This window comes from Geotrypetes seraphini, chromosome 1 (assembly GCF_902459505.1).
Source record: "Geotrypetes seraphini chromosome 1, aGeoSer1.1, whole genome shotgun sequence".
NCBI classification, from domain to species: domain Eukaryota; kingdom Metazoa; phylum Chordata; class Amphibia; order Gymnophiona; family Dermophiidae; genus Geotrypetes; species Geotrypetes seraphini.
This window is the reverse complement of record NC_047084.1, coordinates 72,795,181-72,820,886: the sequence shown is the minus strand read 5'-3', so window position 1 is coordinate 72,820,886 and position 25,706 is coordinate 72,795,181. Positions and strand designations below refer to the sequence as shown.

The following is a 25,706-nucleotide window of genomic DNA, read 5'->3' as shown; positions in this document are numbered from 1 at the left end:
GTGAATCTAGCCCTAAGTCAGACTGCATAAATAGCAGCTGAATTTCAGCTTAAGTGGTTAAATGTGTAGTAGCCAAAAAGCTCCCAAATATTCAATGAGAGTTGATGGAAATGACCTGGCATTGAATATCCGGGATTAATGCCAGTGGTAGGCAGCCAAAGTGGGATGGGGGGAGGGGAGAAATGGAGACTAAGTAGAGATTTGACTGAACAATGGAATCTTGGCAGTTGGGTGAGTACGAGAAGATGGGTGCATTGTATTAAATGGGCTGAAATTATGGGCCTTCCTGTCACATTGAGAAGATGGAGTCTTGATGAGACACAGTACAGGTTCCTGCCTCTTTCATTCTGTGGCTGGTGGAGACTGGGGATCCTTTCCAGCCACACTATTCTGCTTAACAGGGCTGAAGAACATATTTACCCATGTCGCTGTGCCCTTTAGCTTGGTTCTGAAGATCTCATTAATTGCTGCTTACTAAATGTAATAGATATATTTTGGGCAATGTATTTACTATGCAAAAATACACATTATCAAACTTTAATACATTGACTGTCATGAACGAATATTTCTAAGTTTCTAACTTTGTGCTACTCTTCACTCCTGGGGCTACAAACATGATGTTGGAACTAATAGCTATATATCAAAGAAGAAGCAACGTTCATTTAGAATTCATTAGTGTAAAATCTCTTGCTTAGAAAAGCTAAATTAGGACATAAATATATTCTTCATAAAGCAATTATGAGCTATTTATAAGCACTTAAAACCACAATGGACAATTTTAATTAGAACAAAGCTTGCAAGATTTCAAACAAGTCTGTTTGGTGTTTGGTGATTTTTGGTTTTGTTTTTTTTTGATTGATGGATTGTTTTTTAACAGAGAGGATTATACTAAGGGCCTGTTTTACAAAGCCGCGCGGCAACAGCCCCGAAGCCCTTTAAATCTCTATGGGCTGTGGGGCTGTTGCTGCGCGGCTTTGAAAAACAGGCTCTGAATTTCTCTCTTCAAAAAATAGGCAACATTACCGAAGATTCCACAATTAAGAGTTGTTTGAGAACTTTACAAGAAAGATGATTGAAGAGAAGCTCTTTGGGGTCCTTTTACTAAGGCACGCTAATCGATAATGGGGGCCTTAGCATTTAGCGCGTGCTAAATTGGTTAGCGCGCCTTAGTAAAAGGACCCCTTTATTTTCTGCCCAATATTCAACGCTATTTAACCGGTCAGGAATGGCTCCTGGCTGGTTCAATAGTGCTAAGCCTGCCAACTGTACATATAACAAAACATAATAATAATAATAACTTTATTTTTCTATACCGCCATAGTCAAGCGACTTCTAGGCGGTTCATAATGAAAGAAGGCTGGACAGTCAGCGAATAACAAGAAGCAAGAAGCAAAATATTAAGGGCTCCTTTTACAAATCCGCACTAGCGGGTTTAACCCGCGTGACTTTTCATCATGCGCTAGCCTAAAAACTACCGCCTGCTCAAAAGGAGGCGGTAGTGGCTAGCGCGGCCGGCGGTTTAGCGCACGGTATTACGCGCGTTAAACCGCTACCTCATCTTCGTAAAAGGAGCCCTAAAATGTATTTCTATGTTGCAAATACCTTGCCGTTTGATGTGATGTACAAAAGAAAAAAACTGAACAGGAAATTACATTTAGATCAATTACAGTAACAAAGGATAGTCTACAAAAAATAAATAAGTTTATACAAGTTTTCTAAAATGAATATAATTTATAGATTGTCTGATCAGAGGCCCGAATTCAGAATTCCAGTGAGCAGCTTGGTACAAGTGGGAGATTGACAGCTATTTCTGCTGAATATTCACAGTCAGTGGCCCACTGTTCACCATATGAGATAGTTGATTAGCACCTATAGTAACATAGTAGATGACGGCAGATAAAGACCCGAATGGTCCATCCAGTCTGCCCAACCTGATTCAATTTAAAAATTTTTTTTTTTTTTTTTTCTTCTTAGCTATTTCTGGGCGAGAATCCAAAGCTTTACCCGGTACTGTGCTTGGGTTCCAACTGCCGAAATCTCTGTTAATACTTACTCCAGCCCATCTACACCCTCCCAGCCATTGAAGCCCTCCCCTGCCCATCCTCCTCCAAACGGCCATACACAGACACAGACCGTACAAGTCTGCCCAGTAACTGGCCTAGTTCAATCTTTAATATTATTTTCTGATTCTAAATCTTCTGTGTTCATCCCACGCTTCTTTGAACTCAGTCACAGTTTTACTCTCCACCACCTCTCCCGGGAGCGCATTCCAGGCATCCACCACCCTCTCCGTAAAGTAGAATTTCCTAACATTGCCCCTGAATCTACCACCCCTCAACCTCAAATTATGTCCTCTGGTTTTACCATTTTCCTTTCTCTGGAAAAGATTTTGTTCTACGTTAATACCCTTTAAGTATTTGAACGTCTGAATCATATCTCCCCTGTCTCTCCTTTCCTCTAGGGTATACATATTCAGGGCTTCCAGTCTCTCCTCATATGTCTTCTGGTGCAAGCCTCCTATCATTTTCGTCGCCCTCCTCTGGACCGCCTCAAGTCTTCTTACGTCTTTCGCCAGATACGGTCTCCAAAACTGAACACAATACTCCAAGTGGGGCCTCACCAATGACCTGTACAGGGGCATCAACACCTTCTTTCTTCTACTGACTACGCCTCTCTTTATACAGCCCAGAATCCTTCTGGCAGCAGCCACTGCCTTGTCACACTGTTTTTTCGCCTTTAGATCTTCGGACACTATCACCCCGAGGTCCCTCTCCCCGTCCGTGCATATCAGCTTCTCTCCTCCCAGCATATACGGTTCCTTCCTATTATTAATCCCCAAATGCATTACTCTGCATTTCTTTGCATTGAATTTTAGTTGCCAGGCATTAGACCATTCCTCTAACTTTTGCAGATCCTTTTTCATATTTTCCACTCCCTCTTCGGTGTCTACTCTGTTACAAATCTTGGTATCATCTGCAAAAAGGCACACTTTTCCTTCTAACCCTTCAGCAATGTCACTTACATACATATTGAACAGGATTGGCCCCAGCACCGAACCCTGAGGGACTCCACTAGTCACCTTTCCTTCCTTCGAGCGACTTCCATTAACCACCACCCTCTGGCGTCTGTCCGACAGCCAGTTTCTGACCCAGTTCACCACTTTGGGTCCTAACTTTAGCCCTTCAAGTTTGTTCAACAGCCTCCTATGAGGAACTGTATCAAAGGCTTTGCTGAAATCCAAATAAATTACATCTAGCATATGTCTTCGATCCAGCTCTCTGGTCACCCAATCAAAAAATTCAATCAGGTTCGTTTGGCACGATTTACCTTTTGTAAAGCCATGTTGCCTCGGATCCTGTAACCCATTAGATTCAAGGAAATACACTATCCTTTCTTTCAGCAACACTTCCATTATTTTTCCAACAACTGAAGTGAGGCTCACCGGCCTGTAGTTTCCTGCTTCATCCCTGTGACCACTTTTATGAATAGGGACCACATCCGCTCTCCTCCAATCCCCAGGAATCACTCCCGTCTCCAGAGATTTGTTGAACAAGTCTTTAATAGGACTCGCCAGAACCTCTCTGAGTTCCCTTAGTATCCTGGGATGGATCCCGTCTGGTCCCATCGCTTTGTCCACCTTCAGTTTTTCAAGTTGCTCATAAACACCCTCCTCCGTGAACGGCGCAGAATCTACTCCATTTTCTCGTGTAACTTTGCCGGACAATCTCGGTCCTTCTCCAGGATTTTCTTCTGTGAACACAGAACAGAAGTATTTGTTTAGCACATTTGCTTTCTCCTCATCACTCTCCACATATTTGTTCCCAGCATCTTTTAGCCTAGCAATTCCATTTTTTATCTTCCTCCTTTCACTAATATATCTGAAAAAATTTTTATCTCCCTTTTTTACATTTTTAGCCATTTGTTCTTCCGCCTGTGCCTTCGCCAAACGTATCTCTCTCTTGGCTTCTTTCAGTTTCACCCTGTAGTCCTTTCTGCTCTCCTCTTCTTGGGTTTTTTTATATTTCATGAACGCCAACTCTTTCGCCTTTATTTTCTCAGCCACTAGGTTGGAGAACCATATCGGCTTCCTTTTTCTTTTGTTTTTATTGATTTTCTTCACATAAAGGTCCGTAGCCATTTTTATCGCTCCTTTCAGCTTAGACCACTGTCTTTCCACTTCTCTTATGTCCTCCCATCCTAACAGCTCTTTCTTCAGGTACTTTCCCATTGCATTAAAGTCCGTACGTTTGAAATCTAGGACTTTAAGTATCGTGCGGCCGCTCTCCACTTTAGCCGTTATATCAAACCAAACCGTTTGATGATCGCTACTACCCAGGTGAGCACCCACTCGAACATTAGAGATACTCTCTCCATTTGTGAGGACCAGATCCAATATCGCTTTTTCCCTTGTGGGTTCCGTCACCATTTGTCTGAGCAGAGCCTCTTGAAAGGCATCCACAATCTCCCTACTTCTTTCCGATTCCGCAGACGGAACATTCCAGTCCGCATCCGGCAGGTTGAAATCTCCCAACAGCAGAACCTCCTCTTTCCTTCCAAACTTTTGGATATCCACAATCAGATCCTTATCAATTTGCTGCGATTGAGTCGGAAACCCCCATAAATAGCAGGTCTATCTTTGGTCACTAAAAATTATCTGGTCAGCCAATGAATATCGACTTAACCAGCTATTTCTCATGGTCAAAATTAACCCAGAAATTCAATGCTGGTTGCCAGATATGGCTTGGCATTGCATTTCAGGGTTTACCGCCAACTGCAGAAGATAGCCAGGCTGCTTCCCGCAGTCTCGATATCAGGCCCTTTGAATTTATTGCATTGCCTTTTTTTTCAGTAGTAGTTCAAGGTGAAGCACTAGGTATTTGCCTCTCCTCGGAGGACTTACAATTTAAGGTGGCAATTCTATAAATTGACATTTCATTTAGGCATCACAAAGGGGCGCATTTAGCACCAATTCCGTATGGCCTAAGGACATACTCAAGCCATTGTAGTATCCTACAATAAGGGCTACATTCACAAAGCAAACCGATCGTGTACCGATCGGTTTGAGACCCCTTTGCGACCCGATTTTACTCCGGCCTGATTAGTTACCTCTGTGCCGATCCGATTCCGATCTTGTGCATGCAAATGAGGGGAATGGCTTGCAAAGTACGCAGGGAAGCGATTCACCAAAAAAATTTTTGAAACCGACTGGGCTGGCCGATCAACACAAGAAGCGGCTGCTGGGAACCAGTCGCAAACGTCCTTTCCCACTGTCCTCGGCCTGAAATCCCAGCTCTCTGCTCTACTCTGGTCTCTGCCCCTTCCATGGAACTTGCAAAAAACCAGCAGACAACGCTAAAGAAAAGCAAGAATAGTGGTCTTCAGCTTGGGCAGATGTCCTTAAAATGGAAGCAAGGCCTGTCCAAAGCAGCGCCAGTGGAAACAAGATAGCAGACCACTACGATAATGCAGATGCCACCCCCCACTCTCCTGCTTTCTGCCGCCCTTCCCCACAGTGCAAGCTCATGGTTTTAAAGCAGGGCTGCATTGCAGGGAAGGGCTGCAGAGAGCAGGAGAATCAGGATGGTAAGAGCAGGGCTTGGCTGGAAGGGGCAGAGAGCAGATGAATTCGGGATGTTTCTGCAGCGATGTTTCTTGACCCTCCCCTATATCCTGTTTACAGTAAACGGGCCAGTGAATGGCAGTGTCAGCGAAAGGGAAGAGGCTGCTGCCGCCGGGGATAGCCCTTCTCTGGGAGAGCAGGAGTCGGGGCCCGTAAACCCCCCCAAAAAACCCCCCAGCAAAAAAACCCCAAAACGGACACAAAACGCATGCACAGACCATCTGCAGGGAAATCAGATGGTGTGCACATGCGTCAGGATCGCACACTAGTGATCTGTGCGGTCGGAGGGAGGCGTTCCTACGATTGCCCTCATTTGAATTTTTTGCTGTTGTGAATTGGTCGGGCCTGCTGGAAGTCAGGTTAGTGAATCTAGCCCTAAATCTGCAGTAGCATTCCAAATGTTAAGCATGTCTGTTGGGGAGAATGGGATAGAAAATGAAAGAAATACATAAATCTGTGGCTGGCATACCTATGCATGTCATGCAACGTGCACAACTGATCCATAAGTTGTGTGCATTGCTTGGTGACACACTTGGCAATACACTCATGCTTCACCCATGTGTATGCCAAGTGACTAAGGGCCATTGAGCACAGCCAATCACATACAGTAGAGTACCTGAATAAGTTCATGTTCTGAAAATTGAATAAATATAAACCAGACACACTATTGGCACCTGCTTATAGAATTGAGTTTTAAGTTTTTATCTGAGGCAATAGTGAGTTAAGTGAGTTGCCCAAAATCATAAGGAGCAGCCATAGGTTTCAAACTGGGCTTCAATGCAATCAATATATTCCACTGAAATACACCATCATAAACAATGTACTTGAAATAGATAGTTTATCTCAATATAACTAACAAGGAAAGGAAAAAGCATCAAGAGCCCAGTTTGGAAAACAAAGAGCTCCTTTTATTAAGGTGCGATAGTGTTTTTAGCACACACAGCAGATTAGCGCGCACTAACCCTGCGCTAAGCAGCTAGAACTAACGCCAGCTCAATGCTGGCATTAGCGTCTAGCGCGTGTGGCATTGTAGCGCGCGCTATTCCATGCGTTAATGCCCTAACGCAGCTTAGTAAAAGGAGCCCTAAACTAAACTAATCCTTAAGCTTATATACCGCATCTTCTCTCGGCACGGTTTACAGGAAAATTTTAAAAGAAGGAAAAACATAATAAGAATTAGTGATTGTATAGAGAGCAGCGAGATTTACATTTTTAAGAATAGCCAAGTTTTCAGATGTTTTTGGAATAATTGGAAGGAACCCAAATTTCACAGCTGGGCAGGAAAATGATTCCAAAGCTCAGTAATTTTGAAGTTAAGAGATTTCCCTAATTTTTCGAACATAGAGAACGCCTTTAAGCAAGGGGAAAGATAGTGGAGAAGCGGAGTGGAGAAGCGGCCTAGTGGTTAGAACTGCTGCCTTAGCACCTTAAGGTTGTGAGTTCAATTCCCACTGCAGCTTCTTGTGACTCTGGGCAAGTCACTTAACACTTCTTTGCCCAAGGTACAAAAGAAGTACTTGTCTAAAATAAGTAAACCACACAGAAAAGTAGTATACAAGTCCCTTTTTTAATGTGGTAAACTCATCGGCTGAAAAAAATCTTCCCTTAGTTTGACCTGGGCTTTCCTAGTTGTCAGTCTGATGCTCTAACCACTAGGCTAATCCTCTGCGTGTCTTACCTCACTCCAGTTGCTTACTGTCCAATTGGATGGACACAGAATGTCTCTGTTGCATGAAAAATGGGCCTTGGGTTTAGGAAGATGCTGGCAGTCCTTAGGAGGCAGAGCTTGCTCATCTGAGCCCACTGTCTGAATGCACAGAATGTTTCGCTTCTTCTCACCTGTGGGTCCACATGTTGTTGAACAGGTCTGCCAATTTCCCACCCACCATCTATAAGCAAACCATTAAGAATAAAGAGCATCAAAAAGGAAAAAGGTTGAATCTACAATAAGTCATGATAAACCATTTATGGAGCCTATTTAGACATTATGGTCCGGATTTTCAAAAAGGTTAGTCGCCGGTAGGACCTAGATTGTGCCTACCGGTGACTAACTTAAGGGTTTTGATTGGTTCTAAATGACATGATAATTGGTCACACCATTAAAAACCAATCAAAACAAAAAATTAGGCAATGCTAGGTGGCCTCCCGGACTGGTGCCTAGGTCCATGATGCCTAGCGTCACCTAGTGACATTGAAGCCCAGAAATGGGCATGTTTAGGGGCGGTGCCAAGCTTTGGCGTCACTAGGCGGTGCTAGTCACAATTCAGGAAGGACCCTAGCTCCAAAAATGTAGGCCTGTAAAACCTTGGAGCCGCAGTTCTGGAACTGGCACCTGTTGGTGATTGACATACTAACAGGCACCTATTTTGTAGGCACCTGCCACCGCAAGCACCGCTTACAGAATCCAGGCCTATAATTTTTAAGATGGTTCAAAATAGCTTTAAGCTAGAAATCTAAGGTGTCCTTTATTTCGGAATGCACCTGAAACTGTTTTTAAACTCAGTGTAAAGATTAAAACCTGAAAATAATAAATCCCTTGCAGAGCAGAAGAAAATACACCTTCTCAACTCACTTGCAGAAGGGAAAACTGAGGAGATGGGGAAATACCCACTGACATAAGGAAGCAGAACTGAAAAGCTGTGGATGATTCCTTCTGCAAAACTTGTGGGTAAAGGTGAAGAACCCACTGGTCAAAGCTCATGTTCGTTATGCATTGAAAATGGTATTCAGAAGCTTCTTCACACCAAATCAGAGTTTCTAGCCTGTTTGATCCAATTCAGAACTAATATGTATATAGGATAGTTAATCTGGTTCTGCCAGGTTTCCTGGTTCGGCAGCATGAATCTGGGAAGATGGATTGGAACTTTGATGATCAAGTAACAACTGTAATTCATTGCTCTGTAGTATGGTCAAGCCTATGGATAAGAAGAGGTTTTTGTGATATAAATTAATAAGGCTTCATAAAATGTTGAAAATTAGCAGTGAGAAACTGCAACTGGAACATTGGGGAGCTAATTAAAACTGTATTCCTGAGTGGATACAAGAGAGAAAATAGTGGAGGCCCTGCTTGATAATATTTTTTATATCTTTAATTCATATACTGGGGACAGGAACAGTGATGAATTCTGTCACCGTGTCATCCTCTACCAATAATCAAATAATTATTCATTTTACTTGCTAAGTTCCCCTATAAGATATCTTCCCCTCCCCCCGAGATAGGCAGGACCTGTACTCAGATGCTATGAATGTAGTATAAAATAACCAAAATTCTAGGCACATAAAATTCTTTAGCTTGAATAATCACAATACAACTGAATATAGTAAATCACCACTCAGTGAGTACCAAGTTTCAAGCCAATCAAAAGGTTTTCTTGGAGCCTCAGAACACCACTCCGGGCTCACACAATTCACAGCCCTAAGCTTTATGTGTATGTTCCTCACAGGTTCTGAATGTACTTTATAAATATGTACTTTAATTTTTAATTTTTAAATATTAAATATTATTTAAAGGTTTTTAAAGTGCAAGCAGTGCCTAATTTCATTTAAGAACATAAGAATTGCCGCTGCTGGGTCAGACCAGTGGTCTATCGTGCCCAGCAGTCTGCTCACGCGGCGGCCCTCTGGTCAAAGGCCAGCGCCCTAACTGAGACTAGTCCTACCTGCGTACGTTCTGGTTCAGCACGAACTTGTCTAACTTTGTCTTGAATCCCTGGAGGGTGTTTTCCCCTATGACAGACTCCGGAAGAGAGTTCTAGTTTTCTACCACTCTCTAGGTGAAGAAGAACTTCCTTATGTTCGTACGGAATCTATCCCCTTTCAATTTTAGAGAGTGCCCTCTCGTTCTTCCTACCTTGGAGAGGGTGAACAACCTGTCCTTATCTACTAAGTCTATTCCCTTCAGTACCTTGAATGTTTCGATTATGTCCCCTCTCAATCTCCTCTGTTTGAGGGAGAAGAAGTCCAGTTTTTCTAATCTTTCTCTAGCCCCTTAACTCCTCTAGCCCCTTAACCATCTTAGTTGTTCTTCTCTGGACCCTTTCGACTAGTATCGTGTCCTTCTTCATTTACGGCGACCAGTGCTGGACGTAGTACTCCAGGTGAGGGCGCACCAAGGCCCAGTACCGCGGCATGATAACCTTCTCTGATCTGTTCGTGATCCCCTTCTTTATCATTCCTAGCATTCTGTTCGCCGCCACCGCACATTGCGCGGACGGCTTCATCGACTTGTTGATCAAAACTCCCAGGTCTCTTTTCTGGGAGGTCTCTCCAAGTACCGCCCTGGACGTCCTGTATTCGTGCATGAGATTTTTGTTACCTACATGCATCACTTTACACTTATCCATGTTGAACCTCATCTGCCATGTTGATGCCCATTCCTCGAGCCTGATTATGTCACGTTGCAGATCTTCGCAATCCTCCTGTGTCTTCACTACTCTGAATAACTTCGTATCGTCCACAAATTTAATTACCTAACTCATCGTACCAATGCCCAGATCATTTATAAAGATTTTGAAGAGCACGGGTCCAAGCACGAGCCCTATGGCACCCCACTGGTGACGCTTTTCCAATCCGAGTATTGTCCATTTACTCCCACTCTCTGTTTCCTATGCTCCAGCCAGTTTTTAATCTACATGAGTATTTCACCCTCGATTGCAATTTTCCGAAGTAGTCGTTATTGTGGATCCTTGTCAAATGCCTTCTGAAAATCCAGATATACAATGTCGACCGGTTTGCCCTTGTCTATCTGTCTGTTTACTCTCTCAAAGAAGTGCAGCAAGTTCATCAAACACGATCTGCCTTTGCTAAAACCATGCTGTTTTAAATTACTTAGCTTAATATGTGATCTCAAATTATCAGGATCGTTTCAGGCCGCTGACATGTTTCGCTGGAGCTTTTTCATGGCAAGATCCCCATTTAACTTTCCGCCAGCTTCACAGATCACTTCAGTTCTATATTAAGCTAAGTACTTTAAAACAGCTTTACAATGAAATTAGGCACTGTTTGCACTTTAAAAACCTTTAAATAATATTTAATGTTAAAAGTACATATTTATAAAGTACATTCGGAACCTGTGAGGGACATACACATAAAGCTTAGGGCTGTGAACTGTGTGAGCCCGGGGTGGTGTTCTGAGGCTCACTGAATGGTGATTTACTATATACAGCTGTAGTATAAAATACACATACTTGCTCCAGATCCATCTTGCCGCCTATGGATACAGACTGTAGAAGTCCATCTGGTATCAGCTATACCACCCCACTGCTGAGTCACCGTCAAAGCCTACACCAGCCTGTCCCAATCTGGAAGCAGACACCATATAAGTCCATCCAGCATCAGCTTCACTTGCTCACTGCTGGGGCTTCAATTTAAGTGTGCTCCTACCCCACTGCTGGAGTCGCTATCAAAGCGAACTCCAGCCAGTGCCAATCTGTCTTGCCATATACTGGACATCAACTTTACTTTCCCACTGCTGGGGCTTTGATTTAAGCACTACTCCTGTGCAACACAAGCAAAGTTATAGTTGTTGATCTGTTGAGTTTTGTGCCTATATGTTCCTCTTTCTGTTTAAGGATCCTTTTATCCCACGCATTTTGAACCCAGTCATTGCTTTTGCCTCCACCACCTCTACAGGGAGGTAATTCCAGGCATCCACCAACCTCTCCATGAAAAAGTCTACCACCCTGTAACCTCATATTATGTCCTCTAGTTTTACCATTTCTCCGTCTTAGGAAAAGATTTAGGTCTCCTTTTACGAAGGCGCGTTAGGGCCTTAACGCGCGGAATAGCGCACGCTAAAATGCCGCGTGTGCTAGCTGCTACTGCCTCCTCTTGAGAAGGCAGTAGTTTTCCGGATAGCGTGCACTATAGCGTGCGCTAATCCAGTGCATGTGCTAAAAACACTAGCGCACCTTATAAAAGGAGCCTTTATTGTAGATTAATACCATTTTTGTTTGGTGGGGTCTAAAAGCTCTGCCCCAGACCTTGCCCCAATCTCCACCCAATCTCTGCCCCTATAATAGTTCTAATTGTAATACAATTTTTTCCATTCATTTTTCATATATACATACAATATAATCTTATTAACAACATATAATGGTTAACCACAAAATTAAACTATACAAAGCTCACTATATGCTTCTAAACATTCATTCCTACCAGAACACAGACTAACCCCTAGGCAAATACGGGACCACAAACTAAAAGTACTAATGTATAAAAATGAAACCCTAAGATGCAAGACTATGCATACAATGCAACACCAGAAGGGACAGTGTTAGAGCCCCGCAGCCTGAGTTCAGTTTGCTTGTGGGCAACAGGGCCGTGAGGGAGTGGAAGGGAGGGAAGCTGTCCTCACCAGGCAGTCGGTAGGTCCCCTGCCTGTTTGCTTTCCTCTCCCAAAGCCGGCCCTGAGGCCCCCCTGGTATTTTGGGCCTTAGGCATGTGCTTGCTGGGCCTATCCTGTAATCCGGCTCTCCCAGTGTTTAATCACAAAGAAGTGGAACCTATGCAGAGTGTCAAATTCAACTCTGGCCACCTTGTTGAGCAGACTGAATGGACTGTAAAGGTCTTTATCTGCCGACATTTACTTTATTAGTATGTTATTATGGAATAAAGGTAGGGAAGGAGTTATGTAAAGGGTGAGAACATTTAGGACATGAAGACCCTCTTGCTTACCAAGGGTGGGGTGGTAGAGGCAGTTCACCCCGGTTGAAGGGAGTTAAGGTGCTGCATGCCTGCGGCCATCAGTTCCACCACTCTCTCTGGCATCAATTTCCTTTTCTGGGGGAGGGGACTGACAGAACCGAAGACCACCTGCATGTGGACTCTAGCCACGCCACCAATCCATGCACCTCCTATAGCCTGGAGGAGGGAGAAATTCAACCAGAGGAGGGAGTACGCCGCCTCGGGTAGCCAGCAAGCTGGGTGCACCACTGTATGGACCCAAGTTGTGAGCTATATACTATATACTAAAAACTAAGTCACATATGTAGCAGTTTCTCTGGTTTATTTTCAGCCAAACATTTTTGAAATCTTTTAGAAAATACCATTTAGGCTATCACTAACACATCAGTGTCGTCTCATTCATAGCTCTTGGCCATTTGCATCCCCTAAGAGTACATCACTATACTTTGATACAAATCAGTGACTTCCAGCAGACGCTTGATAGGTGCTCACTCTTCACTATGCACAGAAAGCCCTATCCATCCTTTCCACCTGCACACATGGTGCTGCATTTTTTATTGCACAAAGCATGCAAGGGAACGCATGCACACACTGCTAATTTGCTTTTGTCTGGAAGTTGTTACCTGGGTGGGCAATCCTTTTCATGACAATTCTTTTGTCTTGTGCTGGGCTGTGTTTCTGCATCACAGAACGTTTTCTTAACTACACCTCTCCCCTTTTTCACACAACGGGCAGCTTGTCGCTTAACACCTGTGGCCAAATACAATTATTCATATTTGGTTGTGCTTTTATCTCCTAAAAGCAAACTTTCAAAAAGCAAATCAGACAATGCAAATGTATGAGTTTGATATAAAACCCACTGGAATTATTCATAATAGTCATGAACGATAAAGATTAAATAGCACAATTCTTGATTAACTGCCAAACACAAACAAAAGAAAAGACAAAATCTCCCATGAAATACAAAATATGTTGGATTTAGACAAGAAAAGTTTGCCCTGCAAGCCTCATAATCCTTGTACTATGTACAACTTCGCTCTTGCATATTGTGAGCCTGCCGGTGCCGGGATTTGCAAATGGCCACCGACCAGTGCTCAGCAATTACCGAACTTGTCGTGCCTTCAAAGGAAGTTGAAGGTCCTGCTGGTTCTTATGAGTATAATGAAAAATAAATGTCAGGAACAATAAAGCTTAGCAAAAGAACTTGTGTCCAACTTTATTTCCTAGGTAGCAAACGGCTACGGTTTAGGCTTTGCACACAAAACATGAACATAAAATTTGGGCTTACAAAAATACAGCCCACACCTTTCTGACAGGTAAGAGTCCAAATGGTTCTAGTGTAGCCTTGCCCTGTCAGTTCCACAGTCAAAAGGGCAAACTATGGCTACAAGAATTACCCAGCCTTTATACTGGTCATTCACTATGGTTTGCAAACACTCTCAGAACGTGCTGCCTAGGCCTAGTCTTTAGCAAGCCTACCCAGCCAACTTCACAGGCAGTTGGTGGGGGAGGGGAGTAGCTGAATCCACTTTATTTAAAGCTTGCCAAAGAATTGGCCCCACAATCCCACCCTGAGGATCTTGTGTGGATTCTCCCTGTGCTACTACCCCTTTCACACAGTCAATCACAAAGTCCTCTCAAAATAGAAAAAGGCAAAAGTAAAAATGCACCAAACACTTTCTTCACTGTTCCCAAAATAAGGCACAGCTGCAGCAGTGAGCCTAGCACTGCTCACACTTGTGCTTTCAGACAGCCCAAAAGAAAAACCAAAAATTTAAATCACAAACAGTCAAGAAATTCCACTTAACTCTCATCCATGTGGATTTCTTCAGGTTCCATGGAGGTATCCATCAGCTCTCTGGCATCCTGGCTGGCTGGCTGGTTTGCCTCAGGGACACTAGTAACATCTGCCATTTCAATGTCCTGATTTGGTGGGATTTCAGGAGCCCAGTCCCTCGAGTCTCCTTCCTGGGCTGACCCAGGGTAGACTGATTTGTTTCTCCTTAGTGCAGCCTCTAAAGTCCTGAGCTGGCTACGCCCTAACCTGAAAGGGGGAGGGGCAATCTGGGGCTTCTGCTGGGCTTTTTGATTAGCCCTAATTGGGTCCAGCAGTTGTGCTTTAGCAGTGCTGTGAGCCTGCCTCTTAGGCTGTTCTTTCTTTAAAGGCACCTCCTGCTGCACCGGGCTATTCCCACTCTCAACTTCCCCTCCCCAGGACTTCTGCTCTTGGGCGCCCTTACCCATGACTGAGCTTTGGGATCTGCTTGTAGGAGAGCTGCTACACTGATCTGCTCTCCTAACAGACAGGGGTTTTTGTCCCTTCTCTGGCACAAACCTCACTCTGGTGTCGGGTTTGTGACATACCCCCACCTTTAAATGTTGGTTGTCTTTTACTTTTACGTCTACCTCTGGGTTGTCCTGCATCCTGGACAGACTATCAACATTTGTATTTAACTGTCCTGGTCGATGCAGTACCTTAAACCTAAAGGTCTGAAGGGCCAAATACCAACGAGTCAGTCGAGCGTTATTATTTCTCATGGTATTGAGCCATTTCAGAGCGGCGTGGTCCGTGACCAGGGTGAACTCACGCTCTTGTAAGTAGTGCTCAAGGGTCTGCATTGCCCACTTGGCTGCTAAACATTCTAATTCAACGGTCACATAGTTTCTCTCATTGGGGTATAGTTTACGACTTAGGTATAGAATCGGATGTTCAACCCCCTGCCCCTCCTGACTGAGTATTGCTCCTAACCCGCTACACGAAGCATCAGTCTGCAAAATGAGAGGCTTAGTGACGTCAATAGAACTTAGCACCGGGTTTGTACATAGGGCCTCCTTAAGGTCCTCCACAGCCCGTCTCCCCTTGTCCTCCCACCAGAGAATATCTGACCTGTCCTTCTTTAACATATCAGTGAGAGGGGCTGCCCTCGTAGAAAACGCAGGTATGAACCTTCTATAGTAACCAATGAGCCCCAGAAAACCCCGGAGTTGCTTTTTGGTTCTTGGTAAGGGATAGTCCTTCACACACTGTACCTTATTTATCAGAGGTTTGACCTGACCTCTCCCCACCACATAACCCAGGTATTTCACCTCCCTCTGTCCCAAATAACATTTTTTTGGGTTAATAGTGAAACCTGCTTTCCTCAGTGATTTTAGAATAGCTGTTACATGCTCCAGATGCTGAGTCCAACTTGGGGAAAATATGACTATATCATCCAAGTAGGCCTCTGCATACTGGTGGTGTCCCCTTAGGACCTCCGTGACTCCGCGTTGACATGTCACACACAGCAGCGCCATGGAGTCCAAATGGCATCCGCTTAAATTGGTATAAGCCATGCGGGGTACTGAAGGCGGTCTTAGGCTTGGCGCTGGGAGCCAGGGGAAGGTTTCTAGTTCTTCCATCTCAATCTCATTCTCCAGGTGAGAGGGAGGAGAACTGGCTCTGAAGACCTCCTCTTCCCTTGGCTCAGGAGCTACTAATTTAAGCTTCCTGGATTGCTGGGCTTTCTCCTGAGCCCTAATTAGTTTCAGCAGCTGAGCAATTCCAGCATTAGGCTGACTTCTGGGCTGTTCCTTCCTACCGGCTATCTCAGGTTCCTTGAGGCTGTTCCTATGACCTTCCCCCTCCCCCCTGAGTCCCTGCACAAAGTCAGACTTTTTATGCTCAGCAACTTTGGGGCTAACAGAACTACTGCACTGATCTGCTCTTTTTAGCTGCAGTCTAGTAGTTTGGGGATTCCTACCTGGGACAAACCTAGCTCTAGGGCTGGGGTTGTTACAATATCTTCAGCTAATCTACTTTACACTGTTGAAGCAAGTGCTATTTTTGGGTAAACAGGCTTCTAGATTTTATTTTTTTAAAAACTCAAGAAACCGTCAATATTTGAAATCTAATGGACATATGTATTTTTGCAGCTGTCCTCGGTTCTTTATATTTTCTAATACACAAGATTTTTTTGGAAGCCTATTAAAATGGAGTAAATAAGGAGTGTCCAACTTTGCCTGGTCTTGTAATGTTTTCATGTGCTGTCCTAGGACCAGTTGGTCCAATATATTTAAGCTTTCTCCACATTTTGCTCATCCACTTGGACCCCAGAAGAAGGCATCTTAGTCGAAACACGAGCTGTGTTGGGTCTGCACCATCTCATATATGGATTTTGCTTTGTGTTTGTAACATTGCAACATTTGATTGATTGTATAAATGACCATATCAGGAACATCTTTTCCACAGTTCTTTTTTGTTTTTTGATTATGAGGAATGTGTCATACTAGGTCAGACTATTGGCCCATCAAACCCAGCATCCTGTAGCTGACAGTGGATAATCTGAATGACTTGGAAGTACCCAATGGATCCAAACAAAAAAGCACATTGCCAGTTGCTTACTCAGAAATATACGATATTAATTCCTAAATTTTCCTGACTAATTGTTGATGAAGTTGTCCTTCACAATATTCCCAAACCTTTTTAGAGCAAGATACACTGCTAGCCTTGTTCTCTGAGTGTAAAAACATTTTCTGAAAGTTATTTTAAATCTGCTCTCCATTAGTTTTATGAAATGACATTTACTTCTATTTAAAAGATTAAATAGCCATTCCATATTAATTTATTTCAGCATCACTCATGATTTTACAAACCTCTGTTATATCCCCTTCTCAGCTGTCTCTTCATCGAATTACCTTTCTTCATAACTCAGGCTACCAAAAACATAAAGGCTATGGAATGACCTTATCATCACCTTTTCTAGTTCTCCTGTTTCTTTAAGTTGTGAGGACCATAACCATAACCAATTCTCATGGTGTGGTTACACCACAGAACCATGCAGAAGTATCAGGATATTCTCAGACTTGTTTTCTATTCCTTTTCAAATAATTCCTACTATCCTATTTGTTTGTAGATTACTGCTGCACATTGAGCTTAAGATTTTACTGTATTGTCCATGACAACTTCAAAGTCCTTTTCACCATTTATAACTTCAATTATGGAGCTCAGCACTTATATATAAAGGGGTAATTTTCTAAAGCATTTTGGCAGATATAACCAAGGGCGGGCAACCCAACTGGATTTTCAAGATTTCCACAATGAATATGCATGAGATCTATTTGTATATAATAGAAGCAATACATGCAAATCAAGCTCATCCGTATTCACTATGGAAATCATTAAATCCCAAATGGGTTGTGGCCCTCAAGAACCATGGTTGCCCACCTCTGTGCTATACCCCTAAAAATGAGTGTGCAAATCTGGTCACCGCATTTCAAAAAAGATGTAAAGGCCCATTTATGAAAAGACATCTATGTCTTACTTTGGACATTTCCTGCAAGAAGTCCAAAGTCAAAAGCGGAGAAATCTTTTTTTTTTTTTTACTACAATCATCTACTTAGATGTCTGGGCTGCCAGGATGTCCAACCCTTAGGATGTCCAACTTTATTTGCATTTTTGATCGTAAAACCTTCCAAATTCAAAATATTCTAATCCAGACATATTTAACCAGAATCCCCTTTTAGTATATGATGAGCCCTCCCAAACTCCCCCAAAACCTACAATATCTACCTGTCTACCACCCCAATAGCCCTTATGGCTGCAGGTGTCACCTATGTGGCAGTACAGTGGGTTTTGTGTGTGTTTTGTGGGGCTCACACTTTTCACCATAAAAATAGTGGTTAGAGTGGCTTATGGGCCTTGCTACTCCTCTCTATGATTCACTAGCCCACCCACCAAGCTACTTAAGACACTTGTGTATACTAGGCTTTCCTAAACCAGATGCTGCTGTTCTGGAGACAGGTGTTCCGTATGTACTTTTGTATTCTAATGGGTCACGAGCGGAGTTCCGCAGGGGTCGGTGCTGGGACCGCTCCTGTTCAATTTATTAACGACCTGGAGGCGGTAACAAAATGTGAGGTTATTAAATTTGCGGATGACACCAAACTCTACAGCAGGGTTAAAACCACGGAAGACTGCAAAGATCTCCAAAGGGACCTAACGACACTGGAAGAGTGGGCCAAAAAGTGGCAAATGAGCTTTAACATAGGGAAATGCAAGGTCATGCATGTAGGGAAAAAGAACCCGATGCTCACCTACAAAATGGGGGGATCACTGCTAGGGGTAAGTAACCTTGAAAGAGACCTGGGAGTGATGGTAGACACAACATTGAAGGCATCGGCACAGTGCGCCACAGCCTCAAGGAAAGCAAACAAAATGTTGGGTATCATTAAGAAGGGTATCACGACCAGGACGAAGGAAGTCATCCTGCCACTGTATCGTGCAATGGTGCGCCCGCATCTGGAGAACTGTGTCCAGTACTGGTCGCCGTACCTCAAGAAGGACATGGCAGTACTTGAGGGAGTCCAGAGAAGAGCAACTAAACTGATAAAGGGTATGGAAAACCTCTCATATACTGACAGACTGAAAAAGCTGGGGCTGTTCTCCCTGGAAAAGCGGAGACTCAGAGGAGACATGATAGAAACCTTCAAGATCCTGAAGGGCATAGAAAAGGTAGACAGGGACAGATTTTTCAGATCATGGGGAACCACAAGTACAAGGGGGCACTAAGAGAAATTAAAAGGGGACAGGTTTAGAACAAATTCTAGGAAGTTCTTTTTCACCCAGAGGGTGGTGGATACATGGAACGAGCTTCCGGAGGCTGTGATAGGCCGGAGCACGTTACAGGGCTTCAAAGAAGGTTTGGATAGGTTCCTAGAGGATAAATGGATTGAGGGGTACAGATAGGAGTAGAGGTAGGTTATAGGGATAGTCAGGGACCACTGCTCAGGCAATAGGCCTGATGGGCCGCCGCGGGAGCGAACCGCTGGGAGAGATGGACCTCTGGTCTGCCTCAGCGGAGGCAACTTCTTATGTTCTTAATCTTTCTGGGGTGTGAGGAGTCAGTGAGCTCTGGGGAAGTGCGTGTGGATCTTTACTTTATCTCTGCAATGGTTATGTGGTCACTTTTTAACACATATCTTTTTAAAACAGGTCTAATTCAAAATGTTTAAGTTCCATCCAGGACATCTGCCAAAACATTTGATTATCCCTGCAGGATGTCTGAGTTTAAAAGCCTGACCAAAGGCCACCCATAGCACTCCTCCTAATGTAGCCCTTTGAGTTCTGGATGCACAGTGACTTAGAAGTCCTACTGGACGTCCAGAATGGTGGTTTCAAAAATTGGCACTTGTATGTCCTGTTGATTAGGACGTCCAAATGCCGACTTAGGTGGGTGTCTGGATGTTTTGATTATGAGTCCCATATATACTAAAATTAGATGAAAAACATCAAAGGTAGCTAAAAGCTGCAAGTCCATGGGCACCTAGTGCCACCTCAAAGTTTTCAGTCCCCAAAAGCTTGGGAGAAAAAATAGGCCTTAAGGCCTGACTTGACTCTAAGCAAAGAAACTTTAGTTTATAGATATTTTGGGACCAAAACGTAAAAGCAAAGTTGTGAGTTTCTTCAAGACAAGCTTGACATAGAGGAGCAATGGCAAGAAATGTGTCACCCTGAGATTGTAGAAGACATGGAAGAGAATGTGGAATCAACATAGTGAAAAATTGAGGAGGCAGTGTGGTGTGCACGCATTTAAATGCAAGAACAAGGATTTTAAATAGGGATGTTTATTTGGTAATGTGCATTCAGCTCATTAGCACATCTTAAATAATTTAGAGCATGATAAATTGATTTAATTGACTTTATGGGTGAACATATATTAAGTTGGTTAATGTGTGAATAGTTTTCCTCATAAAATGGATGTAACTTGGGTGCATACCCGCCACTTAAGTTAAATAGCTTATTCTTTAATTATTCTCACTAGGTCTAACTGTTATAAGCTTATTGCCAAAATTGAAGACTAAGCAAGAAAGTTGCTCAGAGAAATTATCATACTCCCTGCACACTTGGCAAACTAGTCAAGAATTTGCATGGAAATTCCAAAATGACTTCCTTTGGTTTGCTTACTAAAGCCAACTAAAGTCAAACCATTGAATTCAGATTCTGGAACAAAGCAGATTACTAATGAGCTTTAAAACTACAGAATTATCCACGCTCAGTGGCCTAATAACTGGAATCTAAACTTGGTTTTACAAATGAAATTCTCATTTCTGTTAAAGATGGTTATGCTGATTAGATCTAAGCCAAATAAGAGAGCATGCTGAATAGTCCACTGCTGAGTGATCAACATCTTTTCCTCACAACTCTCTTATTTGGATTGTTGTCCTTGTCGTAAAGGCCTTTTGGGGTTTCTCCTTAGTGATTAGATCTAAGCACCAAATTCACCTTAGATTCTTGTCAAACTCATATATAGCTGTATGGTTCTTATACCCTACTGATATGCAATGCTAACAATTCTAACAAGATGGCGGACAATTAAGTCATCTACTGTTCCGTCTCCTTCTGACTACTTTTTTGTTTTTTTTCTTTTCTTTTGTCTTATATAATTTTTATTGTTGATTTCTAATTTTTGCTTTTGTCTTTGATCTTAAGTTTCTTTTTCTGAGTTTCTTTTCCTTTGTAATATATTTATTTTTCAAATTACTTTCTGTTTTATGATCTGACCGTTGGATCCAGCTCGGCAGTTGAAGGGCCCTGCACTTGTAGTTCGATGGACTTTATGGTGGCGGCTGGGAGAGACCGGACTGAGACCTTGTCCTGGTTGAGGTTGTGGAAGACCTGGTCTGAATCCTTTGCTCCTGTGTGCCGACGACTGCGTGCTGCAATTTGCCCCTATTTGGGAGCGAAGAAGGAGGAGGCGGATCCCGGGCGGGCGGCCGGAAGCTACGATCGAGCCGGGCTCCTGAAGCGAGGGCAGCGCAGATGCCGCACTACTGTCGACAGCCTGCAGTTGGAGGAGCTGGAGGGAGTTTTCCGCAAGATCCACTGTCCGGATGTGCTTGCTGGATTGTACTGGAGTGGGAGGAGGAACTGGCGGTGAGCCTGGATATGGCAGGGTCTGGAGTGCAGGTTTGGCTTCAGGACCGGGGAGCCAGAAGGAGGAAACGGGAGAGGACTGCTGTCTTGGGCCCACTTGGCCTCAGTGGCCTCATCCGGACATCCTTCTTTGGAGGTCACATTCTGGGTCCCTATTTTTGGCAGGTGTCTCATTGCTCTGGAAACTCTCATGACGACCGCCTCAATATTAATAGAAGCTCCAGAACCTGCATCAGACCCGTCTCTGACCACCTTCACCTGTCTGGCAGCGGCTGAGAGGAAAATGTCTTACTTCGTGACTCTGAGACTCAAAGCAAGAGAACATTCAGCGCAAATCTTATAATTAAATCTCATGTCCACTGTTACAAACACTAACAAAGAGCTTTCGTATACACTTCTTGTTAGAAATTCTAAAGTTTATTTTCTTCATTTCAAATTTCTTTAGAATTCTATTGTCTAACGGACTATTATATTTTTATTTTAATTTAATTTTAGTTTTTTCCATTGTATTGTTAAGGATGTACATTTTGCTTTAAAAGTGTAGCTGAAGAGAGATCAATGTATTCTTGTTAGGATGTTTCAAATCTTATTTTACCACTATCTTTATTTTTAATTCTATACTATTTACTAATTGTTCTTCTCAAGTACTTTAGTTAGATTGTGAGCCTTCGGGACAGTAAGGGAATTTCTAAGTACCTATCTTACTTATTTTATTTTATTGTATTCCTTAATGTATATTTTCTGTAAACCGCTTCGAAACCTCACGGTTATTAACGGTATATAAGAATTAAATTAAATTAAAAATCTCTTAGAAGCCAATTACCCATTTACTAGCTAATTCAAATCTGTCGTAAGTCAGCATCACTGCACCTACATTTAGACCTTAACATTTACACCAGGTGTAAATATTAATTCCTAAATGTGGCATTTATATATCTATAGTTCAGACCCCTTCGGATAAACCAAGGAGATACCATAAGAAATTGTAAAAACCTAGGGGTCCTTTTACTTAGGCGCGTTAACCAATATGGTTAGCACATGCTAAATTGGTTAGTACGCCTTAGTAAAAGGACCCTTAATTTTTTTGTGCAAGCATTCTGCTAAAGTGGTTAAACTGTGGTCCGGACAAAGCTTTTAACATACTGAAGGAAGAGTTAATGTCTGCTTTCATTGAATTATGTAGTCTTGAAGATTGTATTTTTATTGTTTGTGATTGTGAAAGTTTTTATTGTGAACCGCCTAGTTATTAGGTGGGTAATAAATATTTGAAATAAATAAAAAAAAATAACATGGCTGTGCAGGCATATGGTAACTCTACATAGGGAGAACCCAACATTAGGCTTATTCTCAAAGCCTGAAGATTTCTTTACAAAAAGGACCTCAGAATTATGTCAGTTATGTTTCTAACATCTTTTTGCCCCAAAAAGATTATAGCAGGCAAGTGCTGAAATGGTATGAAGAGTAGGGGATTGAACTATCTATACCTGATTGGTTAAATTTGATCTATGTCAGTTAATTCTAGTTTGGAGTTGAATGGTTTCGCAGGGATAGGGGTTCTGTTCATGTTTGGGGTGGAAAAAAAAAGGGGGGGAAGCAATTTAATGCTCATTTTCTACTTTGTATCATTTTTAATAAAGAAATTTAAATATTAAAAAAAGAGCTGATCAGCCATGCATTTTTAATTTTATCTTTATTAAGTTTATATTTTAATTAAATCAAATCCCAAATCAAAAATTAAAAGAAGAGTTAACAGATAAACAGAAAAAAAAAATCAAAACATCTAGAAAATATCCTTTAATGCAAATTGCAATAATACTCTATCTCATGAGAATAATATAAGGAGGGGAAAGCCTAAATCAGGGCTGCATGCGGCCCTGTGAAGTATTTGGTGCGGCCCCACTCGCGAGAGCCAGATCCAGTTCCAGCGCCAGCCTTAGAGTACACACCTTCTCCAGACCCAGCAAGCCAGAGCCATTTAGCAGGCTGCAAGCCACAGATTGCAAGCGCAGAGAACCAGAAAGCCACAGTCCACCTCATGACAACCAGCCCAGGCAGAGGTTGGCAAGATAGTGAGATGGCTGATGATGACCTTGCTTGAAATATGGAGGTAGAAGAAATGGATTTGCCCAGCATGGAAAGAATGGAGATAAGTTAATCTTTTCATGATAAAGAGGGCTGGGAGAAATTGGATTGTGCACCAGATCAATATAAGGCTGAAATTTTGTTGAATCCTTCCAAGCCACCAGGCAGCCATTTTTGTTAAGGGAACTACAGGAGAGGATCTCTTCATTGGGCCACTAAGCTTAACCTCAAGGGGAGTTTGTGCCTGGCAGAAGAAAACGTTGCAGTTTGGACAAGCTTTTTTTTTTCTTTTCTGAGATTGAGAGCTTGGAACTGAAAATTATTTTGTTTTCTGAATGCTGAAATAATACACAAGGTGATACAAACCTGAAAAGCCTGTCTGAAAGTTTGTTTTATAATTTATGAACAATAAATGATACAAAGAAACTGCATCATTGTTTTTGGAGCTCTTTATTTATACCAATACTAAGCTACAAAAAGAACCTCGCAAAACCGCTCAGCCAAGGTTTGTATGCACTGGGTAAGGTCACTTGCTGAGCTGCGCCCGGTCACAAGATCTTTCATAGTGAGAGCAAAATAACTATCTGCAAAACTGTTCAAAAATCAACTGACCCTAGATGATATTTTAGATTTTTAAGTAAGCAAAACTTGAAAAAACAACCTATTAGTTATTTATCTGTGTGGCATAAATAATATTCTCTAGTAAAACTCACAGATAACTTATCTTCAATTTTCTGGCTGCCAACAGACATCCACTCAAGCACATCTAAAAGCTAATGTTGTTCCATAACTGTTAACTCAGCTTTACAAAGATTAATTCTCAAACAATTATGCACAAAACAAGATGATGTAGCTTTAATCTTCCTAGCTATAGTGTCTAGGACAGGAGTCGGCAAACTTTCTAGAGCAAAGAGCCATTTTATCCTAAATATTTGACCCAAGACATACAAAGAACCACAATGAGTAGAGGAGGGAGTTTAAGATACGATTTTTTAAAGTGATATGGTATACTGTATATGAATTAAGTACTTATAGAAAATAAGGAAAACCAATTTAATGAGACTTTTGACACTGTATTTCCACAGGTAGACAAAGCGATGGGGCCAGATGATGTATATCGGAGGGTGCTGAAGGAACTTAGGGACGTTCTGGTGGTTCCGCTGATTGGCCTTTTCAATGAGTCTCTAGAGTCGGGAATGGTACCGGAGGACTGGAGAAGGGTGGATGTGGTCCCTCTACACAAAAATGGAAGTAGTAGGGAATTACAGGACGGTAAATCTGACCTCTGTGGTTAGCAAATTAATGAAAATGCTTTTAAATCAGAGAATAGTGAAGTTTCTGGAATCCGGTAGATTACAGGACCAGAGGCAACATGGATTCACTAGAGGCAGGTCTTGTCAGACAAATCTGATCAATTTCTTTGACTGGGTGACCAGAGAATTGGATAAAGGGAGTGCGCTAGATGTGGTGTATTTAGATTTTAGCAAAGCCTTTGACAGTGTTCCACACAGACGTCTAATAAATAAACTGAGTGCCCTTGGGATGGGCCCCAAAGTGAAGGGCTGGGTCAAGAATTGGTTAAGTGGAAGATGACAGAGGGTAGCGGTTAATGGAGATCGTTCTGAGGAAACGGATGTTACCAGTGGTGTGCCACAAGGTTCTGTTCTTGGGTCTGTTCTTTTTAACATTTTTATAAGTGATATTGCTGAAGGGCTGTCAGGTAAGACTTGCATCTTTGCAGATAATACCAAAATCTGCAACAGAGAGATACCTCAGATGGTGGGAATAACATGAAGAAAGACCTAGCGAAGCTTGAAGAATGGTCCAAATTTTGGCAGCTAAAATTTAATGCTAAGAAATGCAAGGTCATGCATTTGGGCTGCAAAAACCCAAAGGAACAGTTTAGGTGGTGAAGAACTTATGTGCACAACAGAAAAGTGGGACTTGAGTGTAATTGTATGTGATGATCCTTTGCGAAGGGCCTCAAGAAGGGCCTCAGGGAAGGGCTCCAGATAACCGCCAAGGTAAGGAGTACAACCACCAGGCACATACTAGCTAATTTACTTTTTGACTATCTTTTAAACTTTCTATCAAACTTTCAAACCAGGCAGACCTTTCTAACTAGTCAACAAGAGGACAGACCTCTCAAACTAAACAACAGGCAGATCTTACCAGTCACTCTATCCTTCAAACTTTCAAACTATCTGACAGACAGACTTTTCTAACTATCTGACAGGCAGACTTTCAAACTATCTAACAGGCAGACTTTTCTAACTAACTGACGAACAGGCAGACATAACTAACAAATAACTAACAAAAAAAAAAAAAAATGGCAGGAAGAACTAGAAGCACCAAGACTACAATCATGAACGGCAGTCCAGTCACCGAAGGGATCCAGGGGATGGCCAC

At 42.5% G+C, this 25,706-nt stretch overlaps 1 protein-coding gene across 3 annotated transcripts in view; it reads right to left on the bottom strand.

Annotated features, from left to right (window-relative positions):
* The window catches only part of ADAMTS12 (ADAM metallopeptidase with thrombospondin type 1 motif 12), a 521,425-nt gene that overhangs the window by 157,410 nt on the left and 338,309 nt on the right, over nucleotides 1-25,706 (bottom strand). For all 3 annotated transcript variants that reach the window (XM_033933191.1, XM_033933202.1, XM_033933212.1), the window contains 2 exons: nucleotides 12,928-13,054; nucleotides 7,299-7,509 (listed from right to left, as the gene is read on the bottom strand). In XM_033933191.1, coding sequence (XP_033789082.1) covers nucleotides 7,299-7,509; nucleotides 12,928-13,054 — 338 coding nt within the window. The remainder of the gene's footprint in view (nucleotides 1-7,298; nucleotides 7,510-12,927; nucleotides 13,055-25,706) is intronic.